This window comes from Candoia aspera, chromosome 6 (genome assembly GCF_035149785.1).
Source record: "Candoia aspera isolate rCanAsp1 chromosome 6, rCanAsp1.hap2, whole genome shotgun sequence".
Classification (NCBI taxonomy): domain Eukaryota; kingdom Metazoa; phylum Chordata; class Lepidosauria; order Squamata; family Boidae; genus Candoia; species Candoia aspera.
The window spans coordinates 26,061,334-26,083,590 of NC_086158.1; the positions used below are offsets into that span (position 1 = coordinate 26,061,334).

The 22,257-nt window shown below is 38.8% G+C and overlaps 1 protein-coding gene across 1 annotated transcript; it reads left to right on the forward strand.

The window, feature by feature from the left end:
* Positions 1-2,986: 2,986 nt before the first annotated feature.
* On the forward strand, positions 2,987-21,577 carry ANKUB1 (ankyrin repeat and ubiquitin domain containing 1). Its single transcript, XM_063307893.1, has 6 exons — positions 2,987-3,166; positions 6,075-6,218; positions 13,432-13,648; positions 14,244-14,358; positions 17,201-18,133; positions 20,875-21,577. The coding sequence occupies exons 1-6, from the start codon at positions 3,056-3,058 to the stop codon at positions 20,960-20,962; spliced, it is 1,608 nt and encodes a 535-aa protein (XP_063163963.1). The 5' UTR covers positions 2,987-3,055; the 3' UTR covers positions 20,963-21,577.
* The last annotated feature ends 680 nt before the right edge of the window (positions 21,578-22,257 follow it).

The window sequence follows — 22,257 nt, forward strand, 5'->3', positions numbered from 1 at the left end:
GTTTTCAAATTAAAAAAAACACCAGGATACATAAAGAAATGGAAGTTACGGGAGAAGTATCCTCCTTCAAGCAGACGTACATCTAGACTTACTGCTGGATATACCAGAGTTTAGAGGTGGAGAAGCTGGCGAAAGGTCTGTTTTGGTTTGAGCTTTGAGCTTTCTATAGGCAAGATGTACATGAAATCTAAGGGCCAGAAAATATGCTATAAAGGTATACTAGACAATAGGACTTAGAGAACAGTAAGATAAATGGAACCATGAACCAAAATTGTTTCATTCTCAATGCCTCACTGCTTTCTGCTGCGTTCTCCAATAAACACCAATTCCTTTTTACAAGAAAAGGGAAACAGTGAAGCTTCCCTTTTTCTCAGGGAAGTCAGAAGTGATGTGCTTATGCTGCTGTGGTCAACTAGAACACAATTTTCAACCTTTTTACTGAAGGTAAACCACAAGTCTTTTACTTAGCAAAAAGCAGTACTTTTAGGCCTGCTAATTACTTGATCAGCAGGCTATCTGGAGACCATACTGGGAAATGGGACCTGGGGCAGTCTGCATTGGTTGTTTCCACTGGCCAAATATGGCCTCTGGGCATTACATTACTCATCTGTACTCTTACTAGTAAAAATTTCTGCAGTCCCAGAGAACCTGTTGATTGAAGACAAATTATCTTGAAATGGAAGTGAAAACATGTCGCCTATAGGTACTCATTCTTTGGTCAGTTCCGCTTATTGAGGTGTGAACTGGCTCAACAGAAAAATAAGGGTGCCATAGCAAAACAATAAGCCTTCATAGTGCTGAATACAATGACTCCTATCCAAAGGTACTTTTACATGAGTGAAAAGCACTTCTTCCCCATATCCAATGCACTGAACCCCCCTGAGAAGATTCTCCAAGAATTTTTGTAGCCCTATAAAATATGATACTATGCAGATGGGGGCGGGGTTGCAGTCATTATGGTTTTCCCTGAAAATAGGAATCCTGCCTTCATTCATATTCTAACTATGCAAACAATTTTTGGTGTAAATTATTATGTTTGATATCAGTGAGATGTGTTTTGTGCACTTTTTTTAACTGATGCTACTCCATTGAGACAAACAATTACTTTCTTGGTGGTAGGCATCAAGTGATAAAACAAGAACTGCCAGGTCTGAACAATAAATTCAGCTTATTACAACCAGAGCAGCACAAGAGAAGCTTTTTAGTCCTTAGATTTGAAGATGGAGAGAAGAGTATTGTTAAAGTGACTATATGTTGATTCAGCAGTTAGAGGTAAAATCAATATTGGATAAAATTTATTAAAGAGATATTTTTGAACAAAAAATAGAGTATTATGCTTGACTCTATAAGAGAATTTAATCTCAGAAAAGGGAAAATACTAGGGTTGTTGAAATATTCTCATTTTTAGTGATTCACTGGTAAAAATAAATACTGCAGGTATATACAGTAACTGAAAAAATGTTAAAATATGGCATGGCTATATGACTTATTTAGGAAGGTCGGCGGTTCGAATCCACGTGACGGGGTGAGCTCCTGTTGCTAGTCCCAGCTCCTGCCAACCTAGCAGTTTGAAAACATGCCAATGTGAGTAGATTAATAGGTACCGCTTTGGCGGGCAGGTAACGGCGTTCCATGTAGTCATGCTGGCCACATGACCACGGAAGTGTCTTCAGACAACACCGGCTCTTCGACTTTGAAACGGAGATGAGCACCGCCCCCTAGAGTCGGACACGACTGGACTTAATGTCAAGGGAAACCTATATGACTTATTTAAGTGTATGTGAAAACTACATCTGGGTCTGACAGTTGGAAGAATAACATTATAGTTTCGGTATACAAAGGGAAAAATAAGTGAATGTAAAAAATGAGGCATTAATTAATTTATTCCATGTACCTGGGAAGGTGTTTGGCAAAAATTTGATTGAAAGAGTATAAAAGATGGCAACAAGCAACATTTAGAAAGTGCTTTATACTAGACATTGGTGTGCAAGCCATATTTTTGCTCTTTAGCAAGTTGCTGAGTAATGTGTGAATGTGAGAAAGTTCATTGTACTTTTTCTGATTCAGAAACAGCATATGGTAAATTGAATAAGCCTGTATTATGGAATGTTTTGTGTGAATATAGAGTTGAAGGCTGATTGGTGAATTCTGTAGAAACAATATGTGACTGAAGTAAAGCATATTGAGAGTAAATGAAATGCTTCATGAATGATTCAGCATTAAAGAGGGAGTAAAAAACCTGATTTCCTATGGGCTGTTGGATGCATTTATAGATATATATTCTGTCATGGTGCCTGTCCTATGGAACAGCTTCCTACCCATGAACCAGGAGGCCCCAACTCTCTTCGCCTTCGAGAAAGCTGTGAAGACTGGCTCTTCCCCAGAATCTGTTTCCTCTTTAGTACACAGGAAAATATTTACCTTTCCTAAAAGAAACAATAGGATACAAGAATATAAAATAGTTGTGCATTTCTTTTCTACCCAGCTCTCATTTCATTTGTTTATATGACACTGAAAATCTCAAGCTGTTGGGTTGTGTATTTCAGTAAAAAGGTGCTGTTGGTTTCCAAACTAAACTGGCAAGGCAAGTCACATAAATAGGTTTACAAAGTTGTTATGGTAACATGAGTACGAAGCTGAGATTTCTTTACAAAAAGTTTAAAGACTGTTACGAAGAATTAAACATACACTAATTTAGGTCAAGATATTTTGAGCTTTGATAAATGCCATTGAGCAATTACTGCTGGTGTGAATGGCTGGGAACAGGCATATACATGCTGAAATCTTGTTCGCACTTGCCTTGGTCAATACGTGGTTTGAAAGTTTAATTAGGTTTGTAAAGCAAACTTTTTTTCTTTTCAACTCAGCCTATAATCAAATTCTTCTTATTGTTTCTCAGACTCCATGGGCTGGTTGCTTCAGAGGATTTTCCAGGCTACCTTTTGCTTTTAAAGGAGAATATGCATATTTAGACTGGATACTTACAGCACAGAATTGGGATTTTTCTTTTCACTTCTAATGTGGTGAGATGAGACTTATTAAAGACAATTGAGGAATGTTAATAATAACTTTCAAAATGAGGATATTTATAGCTTTTGAAGGACTCTGTGAGCCTTTTGACATTTCATCAGAGAACACTGTGCAAGATGTAAAACTGATGATAAAGGTAAGGGCTTGATCTCTATCAAATTGCTTCCTTTTCAGAACTTTTGATTTTCTGTACATGTGAAAAATTGAAATCAGTCATAACATTCAGTGCTAAAATGAAGACAGATCTCTTTCTCCAAGGCATAGACAAAGCTGTTTGTAAAACAAGGAGCTCTTGTTACTATGATTTAGTCTTCTTACTTGATTTACTTACTTGATTTAGTCTTCTTGTTTAAGTTAATATCACCAAGTTATATCAAACTAGAGTTGCCCCATGACTTCTTACCTCCCATTTGAACAGTTATTTTTTTTAAAAAAATTAGCCTTTAAGTAGTTGAAATCTCTCTCTCTCTCTCTCTCTCTTGTTCCATCTCTCCGCATACATTATATGGGAGGGTTGTTTATTTTGTTTGAATGAGAGAAGTTGAGTAGAAAAAAACTAAACTAGTAACACAAGCTGGATGACTAACATATTTACATCAAATTCATTGGAGTTTATTTGCAGGCCGATGTACATAGGACTGCAACCTAAGGATCACTGTGTTTAAGGTTCTGTACTATACCCTTTAATTGCAGAATACAAACCCAGAAATCATGATTTCTGGGTTTTTTCTTTCAACCCCTTAATAATAGTTCTTCTCTGAGTCCTGTGACAGAGAGGGAAGACGACTTAGAATGGAACAGCTGGAAGCATTCTGAGCTACTGCCCAACCATTTCTCTCACAGAAATGCATTGGAGGATTTTTTTTTAACATGTTTTTCTCTGCAGCCCCAACCTTGATCTGGCCTGATTTCAAGCTCAATTGTTTTGTTTTTTCAGATTCTCCCCCATACTATATTTTGTCATGTTCTATTCAGTTTTTGCAGAGTTATCTTACTGATAAACAGACAGATGAACAAAGTCCTGAGTCCATTGATGCAATTTCTTTCCAACATTCTGTTGGGTTGGAAAGAATAGAAAAGTAAAACATCATCTTTTTCATCATCATAATTTATTATGCCACTATTAAACCCATATTTATATGATACTGTAAATTAATATGGCATAACAAATAGCTACATACAAAGAGTATGCACACTCTGCATTCCTTTGATACATGTTTACTCCAAAGTATATCCTATTAAATTCAAAGGAATTTATTCCCAGTGAAGTAGATATAAGGGCTGAAACAAAGAGGGACAGTACACTTCTCAAGCTGGAGAGAATACTTACGTAAACATTCCTCAACTGCAGCTGCTTTCCATGGCCTTGAAGAGAACGCCACAGAGTATATCTTGACTCCAAGAGGTGGAAGGAAAACAAATCTAGGACTTAAACCTGGAGCATAGAACATATATGTATAAGCTTTAACTGCTGTGAATTGCAGATTTTGTTTGTAGATGACTCTTTTCTTCTCTGCAGTAAAACTACCTACTTGTCACTCCGTGAAGGCTCTGCTGTAGCTATCCATAGAGTAGAATTTCCAGAGAACTGAGATTTATTGCTGTGTCTAGAAGCCTGACTGTGGGCATAGGATTGCAACTAAAACAACTCAGTCCTATGCAGCTTTACTGACAGAGTAGTAGAACCAATTGAGTTAAAAGAAATAACTTAGATTTAAAAATAGAGTGCCTATAAAAAGTTCAGACCATTAACACCACCAGAACAGAGTCTGGTACTATGATGCTCCACGCAGAAACAACAGAGTACAGGATCTGGTACTGCATCATCTTCTGCTGCAAGTACAATGGGGCCATTCACACTGATTCAGTGCCAAAGCAGAAATCATTTGTTGTTACTGATTCAGATTTTTAGCTAAGTACTATGTAGTCCTGGAATATTATTCAGAGAGCTTTGGAGGCAGAGCAGAACTGGTAAGCGTATGGGATTCTTGACAGCCATTGTATTCCATTGTAAACAGCTTGTCTAGTTTATCTTGCAGAAGATATTAAGCTGTCTATTGCAGCATACATCCCTGCTTGCACCATAACATTTATCGAAGGGCATGTAAAGGGAAGTACATGTTAGATCAGGCACTGGAATAAATGTGCCATTAGACTTGATATAAAAAATCCTGCCTCAATGAGTGATTTGAAGCAAACATCTTTGGTTTTATTGTAAACCATTTGGGGCTGCTCTTGGAGGAACAGCAGTACATAGAAATAACATTAGATCTTAACCAAACTTAATAATCTATAGGCATTTTGTAAAGCAAGACGAGGGAACCTATAACTCTACATGTTGCTGAGCTACACTCTTGGTATCTCTAACCAATAAGTAAAAAATCTATGCATGCTATGCATTTGCCTTTGGATGTGCTTGTTCAAGGTACATGGTTCCACAGTATAGTTGTACATGCTTTTCTCATATAAGGCTTCTAAAAATAAACCAATCCATAACTATGTAGACACAATATTGAAACTTGCCATTCAATGCAAGAGTCTCTTTTCAGCCTGCTCTGCTTAAATTGTGTTTAATTTTATGGTGGACTGTGAACATGTTTATACTAGTTAGGAACATAGGAAACTACCTTATACCAAAATAGTCCACTGACTTATCTAGCTTAGTTTTTGCATTGGCCTTCCCCAGTCTGCTGCCCTCTGAATACATTGGACTTTAACTTCTATTATTCCCATGGAATGCTGTCTGGGATAATGGGAATTGAAGTCTAGTGCACTAGGAGAGCAACAGGTTGGGGAAAACTGGTTTACACTGACTGGTTTACACTGACTGACTCTGGAATTTCAGAAAAGGGTTCTCCAACTCTACCTTTAAATGCCAGGGATACAACCTGAACCCTCCATATATAAACAATAGTCCTGCTATTAAGTTACAACACTTCCCCATAGTTCCTACAATTATGGTTATTGAATGATAATTTGGATATTTACCTTGAAATTTTAGTGTTTGCTGTTTTTTATAAAATAATCTGTTTTATCCTATTAAGGATTATTTTCATGTTCCACTATCTGAAGACAAGCAATGCAGGAGATACTTGGAGTTGATATATGCAGGAGCAGTGCTAAAGGACAACTGGGTACTTGCTGATGTAGGCATTACAGTTTCTTCCACAATTAAATGTGTCATCAAGGTATGATTTCAAAAAGCTGCCTAATTAATACAGAAATTCTGAATGCATGCTGTTTTTCTGTCTAGTTTATGGAACTTGTGCTAGCATCACTTAACAGTAATCGGATCTTCAAATGAAACAGTAATTTTCAAATAAAGACAGCAAGAATGTATGAATCCTTAGCCTCACTCTGATTGCAATGAACTTCTAAAGGTTTTAAGAACCTCTTTCATATGAACAATTCATATATTTTGTGTGTCTTAGTATGCCATATAATTTCATATTTGATTTATTCATCCGTTTTTCCCATCCTTCTCCATCAGTGTCTGCGGCACACAACATGATGCTGTGCCTGATGAGAAGAGAGTGAGTGGGAATGGTGGATGGAGGTCTGTCTCAGGTTTAAGGGGATCTTCAGGAAAAAACAGTCTTTGGTGGGATCTGATAGACTAATTTGGTGGCAACAGCAAGAGTAAATCAGTGCCAAGCAGTCAAAAGTTACTATTTTGATTTCCAAAAATGTTGTGCAGACATGGCTCATCCTCCTTTCCCTCTAAGTGCAGCATGAAGATACCAACTAACTGTTTTTAGAAGTTTTTAGAACTGTTCTCATTCCACAGTCTTAGTCTCATGCCCAGCCCACCATGGAGGCAGTTTACATTAATCTTTGGTTGTTTTGGTTTCAAAGTAGTATTTTTTCTCTTCTTCTGACCAAGGCTTGCCATATGAACATAATACAATGCTTTATTGATGATATTGGAGATGGGCCACTTCAGTAGCTGCACTCATGCCCCCTTCCTTCTAGTCCTTGGGTATTGCCCTCCTGATTTGGGCTACAGGAAAGATTGGGCATCTGGCTCCCAAAGAGCCATTTACCCACATGCTTCACAAAATGGCTTTTAGGCATTCTGCAAGCTCCTGATATACATGTGTCTGGTGTTCTTCTGGAAGAGCATTAAACCCATTTTTAAATATCTGTTTAACAGTCTTTTGAGAGACCTGCATTTAAAAACCAAGATAATGCTTTCTTCATGGAAGGCTGATATAAATTGGCGAAAAGACAAAGTCTGCCACTTGTGTGTTGTTGCTTCTATTCCTTTGTTTTTATAAAGTATATATAATTTTTATTAAGGATTTTAATTACAATAGTGAAATCTAATACAAACTAAAAGAAAGAAAGAAAAATGGGAAAGAAGAGTGAAAGGTACAAAAGAGAAGAAAAAAAGAACATAGAAAAGAAAAAAAAGAAAAGTAAGAATATAGTGAAGAGAGAGAAAAGAAATATATAAAAAAGTGACTTCCAACTTTCATCACAAGTATAAACATCTTTGTAACTCTTCACCCCCTCTTAGTTTACAACTTGCTGGTTGCTGGTTCTGTTCCAAATAAGAGCATTACAGGTTTTCTGCTGCTTCTGCCAACAAATGGTTGGGGGGCTGCCTTACTCCCATCATTTCTACCTGTCCTATTAGGTTGGGCAGGAGGGGCATGTTCCAGGTACCATCTACTAGGAATTGTCACCTAGCAGGATCCAAGAAGTGTTCCTTTTCCATAGCTGCCCCTGCCCACTGGACCACCATTCCACCCAAGGTTTGGTTGGCCCCGATTACACTCACCTCTCAGAAAGCCTTTGAAGGCCTGGCTGTTTTCACAGGCATGGGAGCCAGGAGAGTAACTGAGCCCACACTATTGGTGAATAACGTGTTTGGAAGCCACTTTGTGTTAGTCAGCTGTGAATGGTGTTTTAATTTTTTTAAAAATACACATTGTATTTATTTTGTATTTTGATTTCTGTTAGCCCCCTAGAGTCATATTGGGGATATGGGTGGCCATATAAATAAATACATTCTGTTTTTATTAGATGGCAAGGGTGGCAACTCCATGGGATATTTATGGGGGCTGCTGGCCATGGCTGCTCATGGTCAACAGTGCAGTCCCTTCGTAGTATTTCCCATTTTGGGATTATTGGGAGTTGGGGTAAAATATGTGTCATGCTTTTATGGCCCCGATAATAGGACACAGTTACAGCCAAGGTTCATTATAAGGCAGAAGGGAGTACAGCCAAAACATCTTAAAATCTTTCCTCTTCCCCTGCAACCAGTCATTCAAACTATTTTTGAACACAGTTCTAAACATAGCCCAATGGGTTGGAGGCTGGACCTGGGATGAAGCAGGTCCAAGTGGGTGACAGAGGGGAACAAATGATGAAATATATATCATGTCATTACAACACAAATCCCATGATAGTTTGACTTACATACTGTGTCCAACATTGGGAAACAAGTTGTTGTTTATTCGTTTAGTCGCTTCCGACTCTTCGTGACTTCATGGACCAGCCCACGCCAGAGCTTCCTGTCGGTCGTCAACACCCCCAGCTCCCCCAGGGACGAATCCATCACCTCTAGAATATCATCCATCCACCTTGCCCTTGGTCGGCCCCTCTTCCTTTTGCCCTCCACTCTTCCTAGCATCAGCATCTTCTCCAGGCTGTCCTGTCTTCTCATGATGTGGCCAAAGTATTTCAGTTTTGCCTTTAATATCATTCCCTCCAGTGAGCAGTCTGCCTTGATTTCCTGGAGGATGGACTGGTTTGATCTTCTTGCAGTCCAAGGCACTCTCAGAATTTTCCTCCAACACCACAGTTCAAAAGTATCGATCTTCCTTCTCTCAGCCTTCCTTATGGTCCAGCTCTCGCAGCCATATGTTACTACGGGGAACACCATTGCTTTAATTGTGCGGACCTTTGTTGTCAGTGTGATGTCTCTGCTCTTAACTATTTTATCGAGATTTGTCATTGCTCTTCTCCCAAGGATTAAGCGTCTTCTGATTTCCTGACTGCAGTCAGCATCTGCAGTAATCTTCGCACCTAGAAATACAAAGTCTTTCACTGCTTCTACATTTTCTCCCTCTATTTGCCAGTTATCAATCAAGCTGGTTGCCATAATCTTGGTTTTTTTGAGGTTTACTTGCAAGCCAGCTTTTGCACTTTCTTCTTTCCCCTTCGTCATAAGGCTCCTCAGTTCCTCTTTGCTTTCAGCCATCAAAGTGGTATCATCTGCATATCTGAGATTGTTAATGTTTCTTCCAGAGATTTTAACTCCAGCCTTGGATTCCTCAAGCCCAGCATGTCACATGATGTGTTCTGCATACAAGTTGAATAGGTAGGGTGAGAGTATACAGCCCTGCCGTACTCCTTTCCCAATCTTAAACCAGTCTGTTGTTCCGTGGTCTGTTCTTACTGTTGCTACTTGGTCGTTATACAGATTCTTCAGGAGGCATACAAATGACTTGGTATCCCCATACCACTAAGAACTTGCCACAGTTTGTTATGGTCCACACAGTCAAAGGCTTTAGAATAGTCAATAAAACAGAAATAGATATTTTTCTGAAAACTCCCTGGCTTTTTCCATTATCCATCGGATATTGGCAATTTGGTCCCTAGTTCCTCTGCCTTTTTTAAACCCAGCTTGTACATCTGGCAATTCTCGCTCCATGAATTGTTGAAGTCTACCTTGCAGGATCTTGAGCATTACCTTACTGGCATGTGAAATGAGTGCCACTATTCGATAGTTTGAACATTCTTTAGTGTTTCCCTTTTTTGGTATGGGGATATAGTTGATTTTTTCCAATCTGATGGCCATTCTTGTGTTTTCCAAATTTGCTGGCATATAGCATGCATTACCTTGACAGCATCATCTTGCAAGGTTTTGAACAGTTCAGCTGGGATGCCGTGGTCTCCTGCTGCCTTGTTATTAGCAATGCTTCTTAAGGCTCATTCAACCTCACTCTTCAGGATGTCTGGCTCTAGCTCACTGAACACACCATCAAAGCTATCCCCGATACTGTTATCCTTCCTATACAGGTCTTCTGTATATTCTTGCCACCTTTTCTTGATCTCTTCTTCTTCTGTTAGGTCCTTGCCATCTTTGTTTTTGATCATACCCATTTTGGCCTGGAATTTACCTCCGATGTTTCTAATTTTCTGGAAGAGGTCTCTTGTCCTTCCTATTCTATTGTCTTCTTCCACTTCCGTGCATTGCTTGTTTAAAAATAATTCCTTATCTCTTCTGGCTAACCTCTGGAATTTTGCATTTAATTGGGCGTATCTCCCCCTATCACTGTTGCCTTTTGCTTTCCTTCTTTCTTGGGCTACTTCTAGTGTCTCAGCAGACAGCCATTTTGCCTTCTTCGTTTTCTCTTTCTTTGGGATGTATTTTGTTGCTCCCTCTTGAACAATGTTGCGGACTTCTGTCCATAGTTCTTCTGGGACCCTATCTACTAAGTCCAGTCCCTTAAATCTGTTCTTCACCTCCACTGCATAGTCCTTAGGAATATTAGTGAGCTCATATCTAGCTGATCTGTGGGTCTTCCCTAATCTCTTTAGTCTGATCCTAAATTGTGCAAGAAGAAGTTCGTGATCTGAACTACAGTCAGCTCCAGGTCTTGTTTTTACCGACTGTATAGATGTCCGCCACCTTTGGCTGCAAAGGATGTAGTCAATCTGGTTTCGGTGTTGTCCATCTGGGGAAGTCCATGTATAAAGCCGTCCCTTAGGTTGCTGGAAGAGAGTGTTTGTTATGCACATTGAGTTGTCTTGGCAAAATTCTATCAGCCTATGTCCTGCTTTGTTTTGTTCACCCAGGCCATGCTTACCTGTAATTCCAGGTGTCATTTGACTGCCCACCTTAGCATTCCAGTCTCCCGTGATGAAAATAACATCTCTTTTAGGTGTGTTGTCCAGTAGGTGCTGCAGATCCTCATAGAACTGCTCTACTTCAGCTTCTTCAGCATCTGTGGTTGGGGCGTATATTTGGATCACTGTGATGTTAGATGGCTTGCCCTGAATTCAAATTGAGATCATTCTATCGTTTTTTGGATTGTATCCAAGCACTGCTTTAGCCACTTTTCTATTAATTATGAAGGCTACTCCATTTCTTCTGTGGTCCTCTTGTCCACAGTAGTAGAGCTGGTGGTCATTTGATGAGAAGTGGCCCATTCCAGTCCATTTCAGTTCACTGACACCCAAAATGTCTATCTTTAATCTTGACATCTCACCAATAACCACATCCAATTTGCCCTGGCTCATAGATCTTACGTTCCAGGTTCCAATGGTGTGTTGATCCTTAGAACATCGGATTCACCGTTCACCACTAGCACCGTCGGCCGCTAGCCATCCTTTCGGCTTTGAGCTAGCTGCGTCATCACGTCTGGGGCTAGTTGAACTCATCCTCTGTTCCTCCCCAGTAGCATTTTGACCATCTTCCGACTTGGGGGTCTCATCTTCCGATGGTATACCGACATATCTCTGGTTGTACTGATCCATTGAGTTTTCACGGCAAGAATACTGGGGTGGGTTGCCATTACCTTCCCCAGGGATTGCATTTAGTCTGACCTCTCTGTCATGACCTTCCCGTCTTGGGTGGCCCTTCACGGTTTAGCTCATGGCATCATTGAGGTGCTCAAGCTCCAGCACCACGACAAGGTAACGATCCTTTGCTGAAGTGGGAAACAAGTACAAAAGGCCAAAGTTTTTATCATGATGTCACAATGCATATTTCATCTTTTTCTTTTTGGTCAGCATTGCAGTTTGTACCAAATGCTTATGGGAGGCAACTTTCCTCATGTGCCTTGTGAACTTCCTTCTGCTTCCCCCTATACCCCTCTGTTGCCCTACCAACCTTCAGCTATTTTTGGGTATGGTTTTACTGGTCTTACAGAAGACCAGTAGACCAGTGTACGGAAACAATTTGAGTGGCAGGTTATGAGCATAAAGCACATCCGTGCTTATTATTTTTCACTCAATTTGAAAGGGAGCTAAAGCCTCCATCCTAGGCACTTGTACAAGCCTGCCCCACCACACTGTGAGAGTGACTGATGTTGTTTTTTTCTACCAGCTGGTAATGGCAGTTGGGAGCCAAACAAAGTCAGGGGAACCCACCAATGACTGCCTTTAAATTGTGCCTCCATAAAACTGTAAGGACAGGATCACTTGCAAGCATTGCTATGAAGGCTCAACGGTCAGAGCAGCACAAATTATGCCAGCATACTTTTCTGTCTACTTAAGGACCAGAAGGTTACATATAACTTAGGTGTGAGATAGAACCTTCGGTAAATTGTGGTTACATTATACTCATATGGCTATGCAGTGTGAAAATGTCATATGAATTATGTGCCATAGCTGTACATTATTTTTCTAAATGTAAATCATGCCTTATGCCATGGTGTGAATGCTGTTTCAGTCCAAATATTTGCTAACAAATATTTATAGATAGCCTTTTCTTTTTATGAGGAACTCTCAGTTTCTCTTTGAAGCTAATATATAAACAGGGAAGAGAAAGTTTCTGAATGCATGTACAACTAACTTGAGAATCCAGAAATTACTGATCATACCTCACTTTATTTTCTCAATTCAAGAGTTAGGTAGCCAAAATTATTGTTCTTGGTACAGCATTACTTGGTACATAAAACATAAAAACAAGAGAAGCATTAGAGCTGCTTTCTTCCCAACCTAGTCTTTGATCTCAGTGGGGCTTAATTTCTCAAAAAGCAGACAAAAAATTAGAGTGGAAAGGGACTGCATTCATACAAGTTCATTAGTAACTATAGAAGCACGTAGCCAAGCTTTTAGATCCCATATGAGAAACAACAGCTTCCACGGCTATAGCTCTTTTGATTATGTAAAATATTCTGTATGATTTCTGTTTGCATACCTCATTTTGTGAAGCACGTTAGTGATCATTCTCATCCTGTAGATGGAAATTAAGGCTGAAAAAAATGTTCAAATTATCCAAAGACTACCCGAATTCATCTTAGGAGGGCTATAACTTTAAATCTAATTCTCAGAGTGTACACAGCATTTTTCAAGCCTAGGGCTGCATTTGTTCTTTGAATGGCATGATGGGGATTACACTTCATAAGGTGGGTAAAGTCTGGAGAAAAAATGAAAATAAAATTTAATTTAATTTAATTACAGTTAATAACAAATGTTTACGTACTGTAACAAATTGTAGGACAAACCTTAGCTACCTTATATTAGCTACCTGGACATTTCTTGTACATAGATTTATAATTGCCTTCCTCAGCCCAGTGTCCTCCAGATATTTGGACATGCTGATTAGGAATTTTGGGTGTTGTAGTTCAACAAATCAAAAGGGAACTAAATTGTTGAAGGCTTGTCATATACAAGAGGATGTTTCTAGTGGAGTACCATCATTATTGTTGTTTTCCCCCCCAGGAAGAAGACAAGCCAATTTTCTATGTATACAATGCCATCACTCATGAAAAATTGCCCATAATGGGAAGGATTTATCTTCTTTCATCAAAGGTTTCACAGCTGAAAACTTTAGTGACCTTGAAATGTGGTTTCCCAAGTAGCATTTATTGTCTCAGGACTCCAGAGGGCAGGGTGATGTATGACTGCAATACCCTGAACGATTATCAGTTAGATATAGGTATAAGACTGTTTGCATATTCTATCTTTTTTGACTTGATAAATATAGGACCTTCAAATCTTGTCTAGGTGACTCTGAATTCTTGTCTAGATGTCTTATCTTTGATAGTTTAGGAGTCACCGTGAATCTAAAGCAACCTATTTCTAAGTAAACTTATATAGAACTACATTATAAGCAATATTTACAATTTTACTGAGAGAAAATGAAATAAGGTTTTCATATTTGGCAGTGCCATATTACTGTGCTGTTCAATCTTCAAATCCTAATACCTGTGCATGGCTGCATATTTAAAAATGTTAGAACACAGGCAACTGATAACAAGCAAATAAAGTTGAACATTTTGAAGGATGTTTATGGTTAGATAATTCAACTATTCAGAGTCAATGTTGATTTGAATTTACATTGTGTCCATACTGCTATGTGAATAAATCTTTTTCTAAATCTATACTTCACTTTTCCTGCTGTTGTTCATGTGATTTTTCAGCTTCTCTGCTAGTACAGATATTAAAATCTGGTAGTTCAGAAGAAAATGAGTGGTATCTTCTAGCCAACAAAGCTAGAAACAAAAATAAATGACAATGTTTTCTGTTGACAGGCACAACTCTTCGTTTGGATGTTTGGAATGGATGGAGAGAATTCCTGACTAGCTGTGTCTTAGGAAACAAACCAAAGATCCAGTACTATCTGTCAAAGGAAGAACCAATACTCAGGTATGATGACTTAACATATACTTTTCAAAATTCAGTTTTATTTTAGATGAGAATGTCTGTTCCAAGAATGCTCATTAAGTGGTGAGAATTGAAGGATAGAGGAAATAGGTGAAAAGGAAGTGAAAGTGAAAATCAAGAAGGTCAAGTCTCTTTGGAATGCTTGGAGATCATTGTATTTTTCTCCAATAATAAATGTTCAGCTCAAATGTATATCTCACATCAGGAATTGCACCACAAAATCTAAGAAAACACTAGATTAATTAGTAAGAGGAGTCAAAGAAACTATTAGATGTAAGAAAGCTTCCTTGAAAAACTAAATTCTTGTTCAGATAAAGATAACATACATACATACATAGATATATAGATATACAGTATAAAATTTGGCTTTAAAAATCACTCAAGAGGTGCAAAAGACCTACAAACCCTTAAGGAGTATATGACAAAGACTATTGAAGCAAACAATAAACATTTAAATACACTTGAAAAGGGAAGTCAACCAGGGAAGTGGTACAATAGAGGAGCTTAACGTAGGCTAAAGAGGAATAGGGAAATTACAGGGAAATGGAATAAACTGTTTGCTTCTATCTTCATTGCTGAGGACACAGGACAAATACCTGTACTTGGGCCGACTTTTTCAGGATGGGAATCAGAAAAAAGGGGAAAGAAAAATGAATTTAAAAGTCTAACTGCTGAATGAAAGATAAATAAATCCTTGGAACCAGATGACATCCAGTGGGAAGTTCTTAAAGCATTACATTGGGAAATTGCTGGTTCCTGGCAAAAAAAAATAACTTTTCTTTAAAATCAACATGCATTTCTATGGGCTAAAAAGTCACATTAATTCTAATTTTAAATTAATTCTGAAGATGGATGTAATATCTATGCCTTACCTTTCCTACCATTTGGAATAAAATCTTAGAATGTACTATAGGAAAGAAATTAAACATAGATGAAAGACTCTTGTTAAAAAGAAATCAATGAAGCTTAGTCATATATCATTAACCTTCTAGAATTTTTTTAAAATATCAACGAATAAATAGACATGCATGATCTAGTATACACTGTATATCTGAACATTCAAAAAGCCTTTGACAAAGTCCCTCACCAAAAGAGCCTGAACAAATTGAGTCAGTATTGGATAAGAAAACATTGGTATTTTTAAATTTTTAAAAATATATATTATGACATTAGGGATGGGCAAGATGTGGCTTGTTTTCTGTTTTCTCTGAATCTTTCTTAAAATATGGTGCCCATACTGGACATAATTCAGATGGATTCTAACCAATGCATAATTGCTTTTGAAACTGTACTCCTGTTTATACAGCCTAACCCTACCCCCTTTTAGCAGCCATGTTGCTCTGCAGACTCCAATTCAGTTTGCAATCTACTATTCTGAGATCTGTTTTACAAACACTATTACCAAGCCAAGTATTCCACATGTTATACCTATGCACTTGCTTTTTTTCCTTAAGAAGTATTTTTATTTGTATCTATTCTTTGTTTTTCTGTTAATGTCAGCCCACTTCTATAACTTATCAAAATAATTTGAAATTGATTAGGTGCTCTGGACTATGAATTCTCCATGCCCAACCTAGCTCCTAGGGGTAGCTGGGGAATGTGACTAAATTAAGAAGGTTGTTAATGCCTCTTCAAGGGAGAATGAGGCTCTAGTATACTTTCTTCTGAAAAAGCTGTCTTTATATCCAATCCAGCCACATTGGATAATTTCTGCCCAGTCACCAACCTCACATTTTTGGAGAACAGTGTTGAAAAAGCTGTAGGGAATATGCTACAGAGGATCCTAGATGAAACAGATTATCTGAAACTTTTCCAGTCAGGATTCAAGACTGAACATGAGATGGCAACAATATTGGTGGATTACCTTAATCAGGACCTGAATAGTCCTTTTAGATACTTCATAGTCCTTTTAGATCTCTCAATAGCATTCAGTGCCATCAACCATGATATACTTTTAAACACCTGTTTTACAATGGTTCTACTATCTGAGCAGTCTGCAGTCATGGGGGAGGAGTAATTGAGGCTATGATTCCTCAGTGCAGTATCACAAAGCTCAGTTCTCTCTCCCTTGCTTTTTAACATTTAGATGTAACTGCTGCATGGTCATCTATTGGTTTGGAGTTATGCATCCATATGCACATGATTCTCAATTCTACATTGCCATCCCAGGCCAACCTGGAAATGTTGTGGAAGTCTTGAGCCAGTATCAGATAGCTGTGAAGGACTGGATGGGCAGAAAGCTGAGATTAAGCCCTAGCAAGATGGAGATACTGTTCAGGTGTAAACATCTAGGCATTCCAGAAATATCAGTACTAGTACTGGCTTTATATTGGATTGCACTCCCCTGAAAGAGCAGTTTCAGGACTTGGCTTATGCTGGAACAGCAGGCTGAAGCCATGGCCAAGGGAATCTTTGCCCAATTTAAGCTGATGTGCCACTACCAACCCTACCTGGATTAGGAAGCCATAGCAATGGTAACTCATGTACTTATCCACATGTATTTTAACTACTGCAATGTGTTGTATGTGGGGCTGCCTTTGTGAATCAGATGCTACAACTGGTACAGAGTGCAGCAGCCAGACTGCTAGCAGGTAAAACCCACTATTGCAAGATAACACACCTATTTTGCATTTGCTGCATTGGTTACCAGTAGGCTTCCAAGACCATTTCAGACTGCTGATTGTTAGTTAGAAATTACAGTGCTGGGTTACATCAGGGACCACTTTATGTAAATGCACAGTGTCTTCTCTACTGTAATTGTAATTTTGGAAATGACATACCTTTCTTTACATGGCTAATTTATTTTGCCCACACTTTTTTTCAGATATCAAAAGAGGGTAGCTCTTTACATAGCAGCCTTTTTTGGACACCTTCAGGTTTCAGTTTGGCTCCTGAAAAAGGGAGTAAAGCCCACTGAAACAGTTGGTGTACATCCTTATCGTGAATGGTGCCAGGAAGACAATCATCCCGACATCATGAAATGTCCTGTTCATGCAGCTGCAGAAGCAGGCCAACTTATGATACTGAAAGCATTTGTTAATTACAGTGCCTTATCCCTTGAATGTCAAAATTCTGCAGGGCAAACTCCACTGCAGTTATGTATCCAGCACAGACATAAGGATTGTGTATTATATTTAGTCACCAAGTTATGGTCAGTGGTTTCTTATCCTGCATTCTCTCTGCCCATGAAAATCTACATTAAGTTAAAGTTGTGGCTTCTTAAATCTCAAAGTAACCCCCATTCAACTAAAAAGTGCAACCATGCAGCAGTCTTCAGAACACGAGTTGGGGATGTTGTCTTTGTGGATGGTTTCACAAAACCAGAAATGACCTCCAGAGGTTTTTGCTCAGCCGTAGTCAAACATGCAAGCAGCAGAGGCTGCACACTGCCAGATTTAAGTAATCAGTTTCAACATGGGCAATCTCTGTGCCATTTGACAATTTCTGGTATGTACCTCAAAAGGACAAATGTTAAATTACCTCCAGTGGCAGGTGCAAAGAAGAGAGGTAACAAAGACAGACATTGGCAAAAAAGGAACCCTGGAAAGAAGAACACACAGCTTAGTAGTGAAGAATACATGGACCAAAATATGTGTTTAGCAAGAGTTCCTCTACCTTCTAATTCTGTCCTCAAGCCAGCTTATTATTATTCCATACCCAATGTAGAGTTTTTGCTAAATCCTTCTCTGGAGTCATTTTCAGAATACTGTGGAAGAACTCCAAGAGAGAATGCAATCTACTGCTTAGCCATAGCCAGGTATGTGTTTGTCTTTAATCAGAAATGCATGTTAAGTTGGAAAACTGCAATTAATTGTCTGCATCAGAATTATGTCCTTTTTAAATGGATGCTTCTAAAGGTGAAAGAAGTAGTGTTTCAACAGTATTAAAACTTAAAAATCAAAGAGAAAACTAAAACATTTAAACTGATACATACAGTATGCCAGTTTGGTTTTGCTTAGTCCACAAAAGCATATTTTCTGTCTTGGACTGAGTGAACTCTGTGTGTGTGTGTGTGTGTGTTGATAGCAATAAATTGCTTTATTTGATTAGTTTCATTTATCATTTTGCATTCATTTATTGGGTGGGTTATCCTTCTCTAAGTCAGAGACCACAACTCAAATTCTTGATCTTCCACTAGGCTGCAGAAGACTTTTCAATTCAGTGATGTAATCAAATAGGTGCAATTTGAGCTTGATTTGGGGGGTTGATAAATTAAGAATGGAAAAGTTTTGTCTTGTGGAGACCTTATGCTTCTGTTCCCAGTCTTATAGTGGTGCCCTGATCCCAAAATTGAGTGAAAATTCTGCCAAAAATGTTAGCCATTTTCTGGGAACAGTTGACGGTGTGATCTCACAATGCCTTGGGGTATCAACTTGAGTGCTGAGGGGCCTGCATGTACCCAGCCTTGAGACTTCTTTCTGTGACATGGGTATCCACAATATTTTACAAAATAATGATACAGAGCTCACCACATCACCTGTTTAACCTGGGGCAGTGGTAAATAACTGGGTATCATTAGCATACTGATGATACCAGAACCTATCCTGATGGGTGACGTGTCCCAGCCATTTCATGTAGATGTTAAAAAGAAGTGGGGAGAGCTTTATAATTAATCATCATGTATTACTGCCAATTATAATCATCATTTGGAGGAGCTGCTGAAGATGAAAATGCTGAAAATATAAACACTCTCACTGATGAGTAGATACTGCCATCATGTGGCAATAGTAATTTCAGTACAGTATAATGACAACCTGAGAAAGTGGTGGGATTCTAGGACAATGCTGAGCAAGTTTGATTTTAGCTGATTTGTAGAATCATGAAATACATTTTAAAAAACTATGAAATAAAGCTAAACAATTGGTAGAATGAATGGATTGCCCTCTCTTGAAAAAGAAATGTTTTTTGATCCAGCTGCACTAGACAACTTCTCTATCAAGTTTCCAATATTCTCTGTTGGGAGAAGATTCTGGAGAAGAGGTTAGGGAATCAAATACAGAGGGTCCTAAATGAAACAGATTATCTGGGTATCTTCCAATAAGGATTCAGGCCTGGACATGGGATAGAAACATCATTGGTTGCTCAGCTGGATGACCTTTGTCAGGACAGGAATGAGTGGAATCTATCCCTCCTAGTTGTTTTAGACCTCTTAGTGGCATTCATTACCATCAGCCATGGAATCCTTCTGGACCACTTGCAGGGTTGGGGGTATTATTTTACAGTGGTTCTGCTCCTACTTGAATGGGAAGCTCTAGTCATTAGTTATGGGGAAGGAACGGTTGAGTCCATGACTGATCTAGTGTGGGATGCTGCAGGGCTTGGCCTTCGTCCCACCAATGCTAATTAACCTCTACATGAAGTCATTGGCAGTAGTAATCCATCAGTTTGGAGTGAGATATCAGCAGAATGCTGATGATACATAGGTGTACATTGCTACCACTGGCCAGACCAGAGATGTTGTAAAGGTACTGATCCAGCATCTAGAGGCATGGACTAGATGGGGCAAACGCAGCTCATATTAAAACCTAGCAACATAGAAGTAATGTTCCCACATGACAACCAACAGGAACCCTCACTTGTTCCTATAGCCTGTCCTGACTAAGCAAGAACCACACCGAGATGAGAAAGAAGTCTCTAGTGCTTTATTATTGCTATAGTAGACAGAAAATCCTGCCAAACGGAAGAAGCGTGGGAAAACCCAGACAGATAAACCCCCCAAAGTCAAGGCGGGTCTGTCCTGTGTCTCTTTGAATGACAGCTCAAACTCTCTAAACTACGCATGCGTTTTTGCCCCTGAATAGTGGCCCCCTCCTGCTCACCATCAGTACTCATGACATAGCCCAACCTCAGCCCCGCTTCTGAAGCTGTGCTACCCATCACTGCAAAGTTCTGCTGAACGATTGTAGCCACACCACTCTCTCCAGCCTTGGTACTGGGGCTGCTGACCTCTGGGAATGCTAATTTGTGCATATTTAACTACTACTTTGGATGAAAGTGAGGCCTTATTCTATCCAGACCTTGTATTTACCAGTAGCAACCGGAAGCACCAGTTAGTGTTAACTTGGTGGGGGGGGTTGTTTTTTGGTGGCTTGGCCTGTGAACCCAGCTGGTTGGGTTAGTTTACAGTTCAGTGTAGTATGTCAACTCCAAAATACATTAATTTAGCAACCAATTTACTTTAATTATTTTACAATACCTGTATGCTGTCTACTTATCAAAATATGCAGTTCACAGTAACCAGCTGTATTGTTTCAACACAGTTGAAGCATAAATAAAATAGCATATCACAGAGTGGACTTCTCCCAGATACCTGTCTTTATTTTCAGGACATGTTTTTTATTAATAATGTGTACTGGGTGTCCAGACACAGCATTACCACACTTAACTTTGTAAATGATGGAATAGTTTGGGGTATACTTGATTTTGTGTATATGTATAATTAATTGATACTTTATATGTGGCAGCAAAAGTTACAAATAACTGTGTCTTTTATTGCAGTGCTTTTAAAGAGAAACCTTGGCTGCAGCAATTGGACATTGCAAGAACCCTAGCTAGAAAAACTATTCGTAAACCTAATACTAACTAGACTCAGATGAAATAACCCACATACTAGCTAGACTCACAAAAAAAGTTTGTGGAAACAATCCATCCTGGCAAGCAAAGTTGCAGTGAGCTATCTTAATACATTTTACTGAGGATCCTGAAATCTTCCCTTTTCCACTCCTTACCATTGAAATGCCATTCACATTCCAAAAGGATTAAGAATAACAAATGGATTTATGTAAATATCAAAAGGTAATATGTAATTTTTGACATTTTGGAGGACTCCTACTGGGGACACTTTAAACAGAAACATTTCTAGGCAATCAGCATACTAATTTTTCTGAAGCTCCATCTGAGGAGATGGGTCTGAAACGGAGTAATTTTCAGACAGAATTGACAGTGGGACTTTTTATACTGTCTCCCTCTCCTTGCCCAACCTGAGGATTGAGGCCTTGAGGGAGATTGTGGTGGGTAAGGTAAGTTAGTATTCAGAGGAATCCTCTGAACACTAAGGGGTGATCTTAGCTTATACATTATGTGGATGAAAATATTTTGCATATCAAAAAGTATTGTCATCTTTGGAGGAGTGGACTCTCTTGCCGTAATTTGAAAAGAAGACTGAATTATTGTCTGAATTCTACAATAATGCCATTCCCAAATTAGGTCAGATATGATCCTTCCTAGTTTATAAAACATATTTTATTATGCTTTTGAAATGTATTTCTGCCACTTGTTGGAATACATATGCTTCCTTTTATTTATTAAATCATTATTTACCTTGTTATGCTAATTTGTTGAGTTGAATCTACTTGGGAGAACAATTAGTTATAGCACTTGGGGGGGTGAGGTGAGATATACTGGAACAGCATTGCCACAGACTGCCATTTCTATGACCTCTTACAGCAAGAGAGAAAGGAAAAGGATATAAAAAGTATTCTTAGAAATCCAGATAATCTCTACTCCTCAGGCACTGGGCTGATTACAAAAAATTATTTATATATTTATTTAGAAGATTTATATGGCTGATCATCTTAAATAAATAACTTGTGGTGGCTAAAAACCTGTCCATAGGATACATAGGACATACTGGGCTCCTCTAATATCCTGGCCCCAATGCCTGAGGGAACAGCCAGGTCTTCATGATTTCCAGAAGGCCAAGAAACTCCATTCTGAATATTGAGTCCCAAAAGAATACAGATGGTTTATATGAGTAGAAGGTTCCACCTGCTACATTGCAGGTTCTTTTGTCCTCACAGAATGCTGCTCTTAAAGTTGTTGGTGGAAAAGTAGAAACATCTCCACTCTGAATGAAGATATTCTCCACCCAAATATGATCTT

Coding starts and splice junctions, on each gene's coding strand:
- ANKUB1 (XM_063307893.1), top strand. CDS start 3,056: ATGTTAATAATAACTTTCAAAATGAGGATATTTATAGCTTTTGAAGGA. Junction 13,649..14,243: donor CGATTATCAGTTAGATATAG/GTATAAGACTGT, acceptor TTCTGTTGACAG/GCACAACTCTTCGTTTGGAT. Junction 18,134..20,874: donor TACTGCTTAGCCATAGCCAG/GTATGTGTTTGT, acceptor CTTTTATTGCAG/TGCTTTTAAAGAGAAACCTT.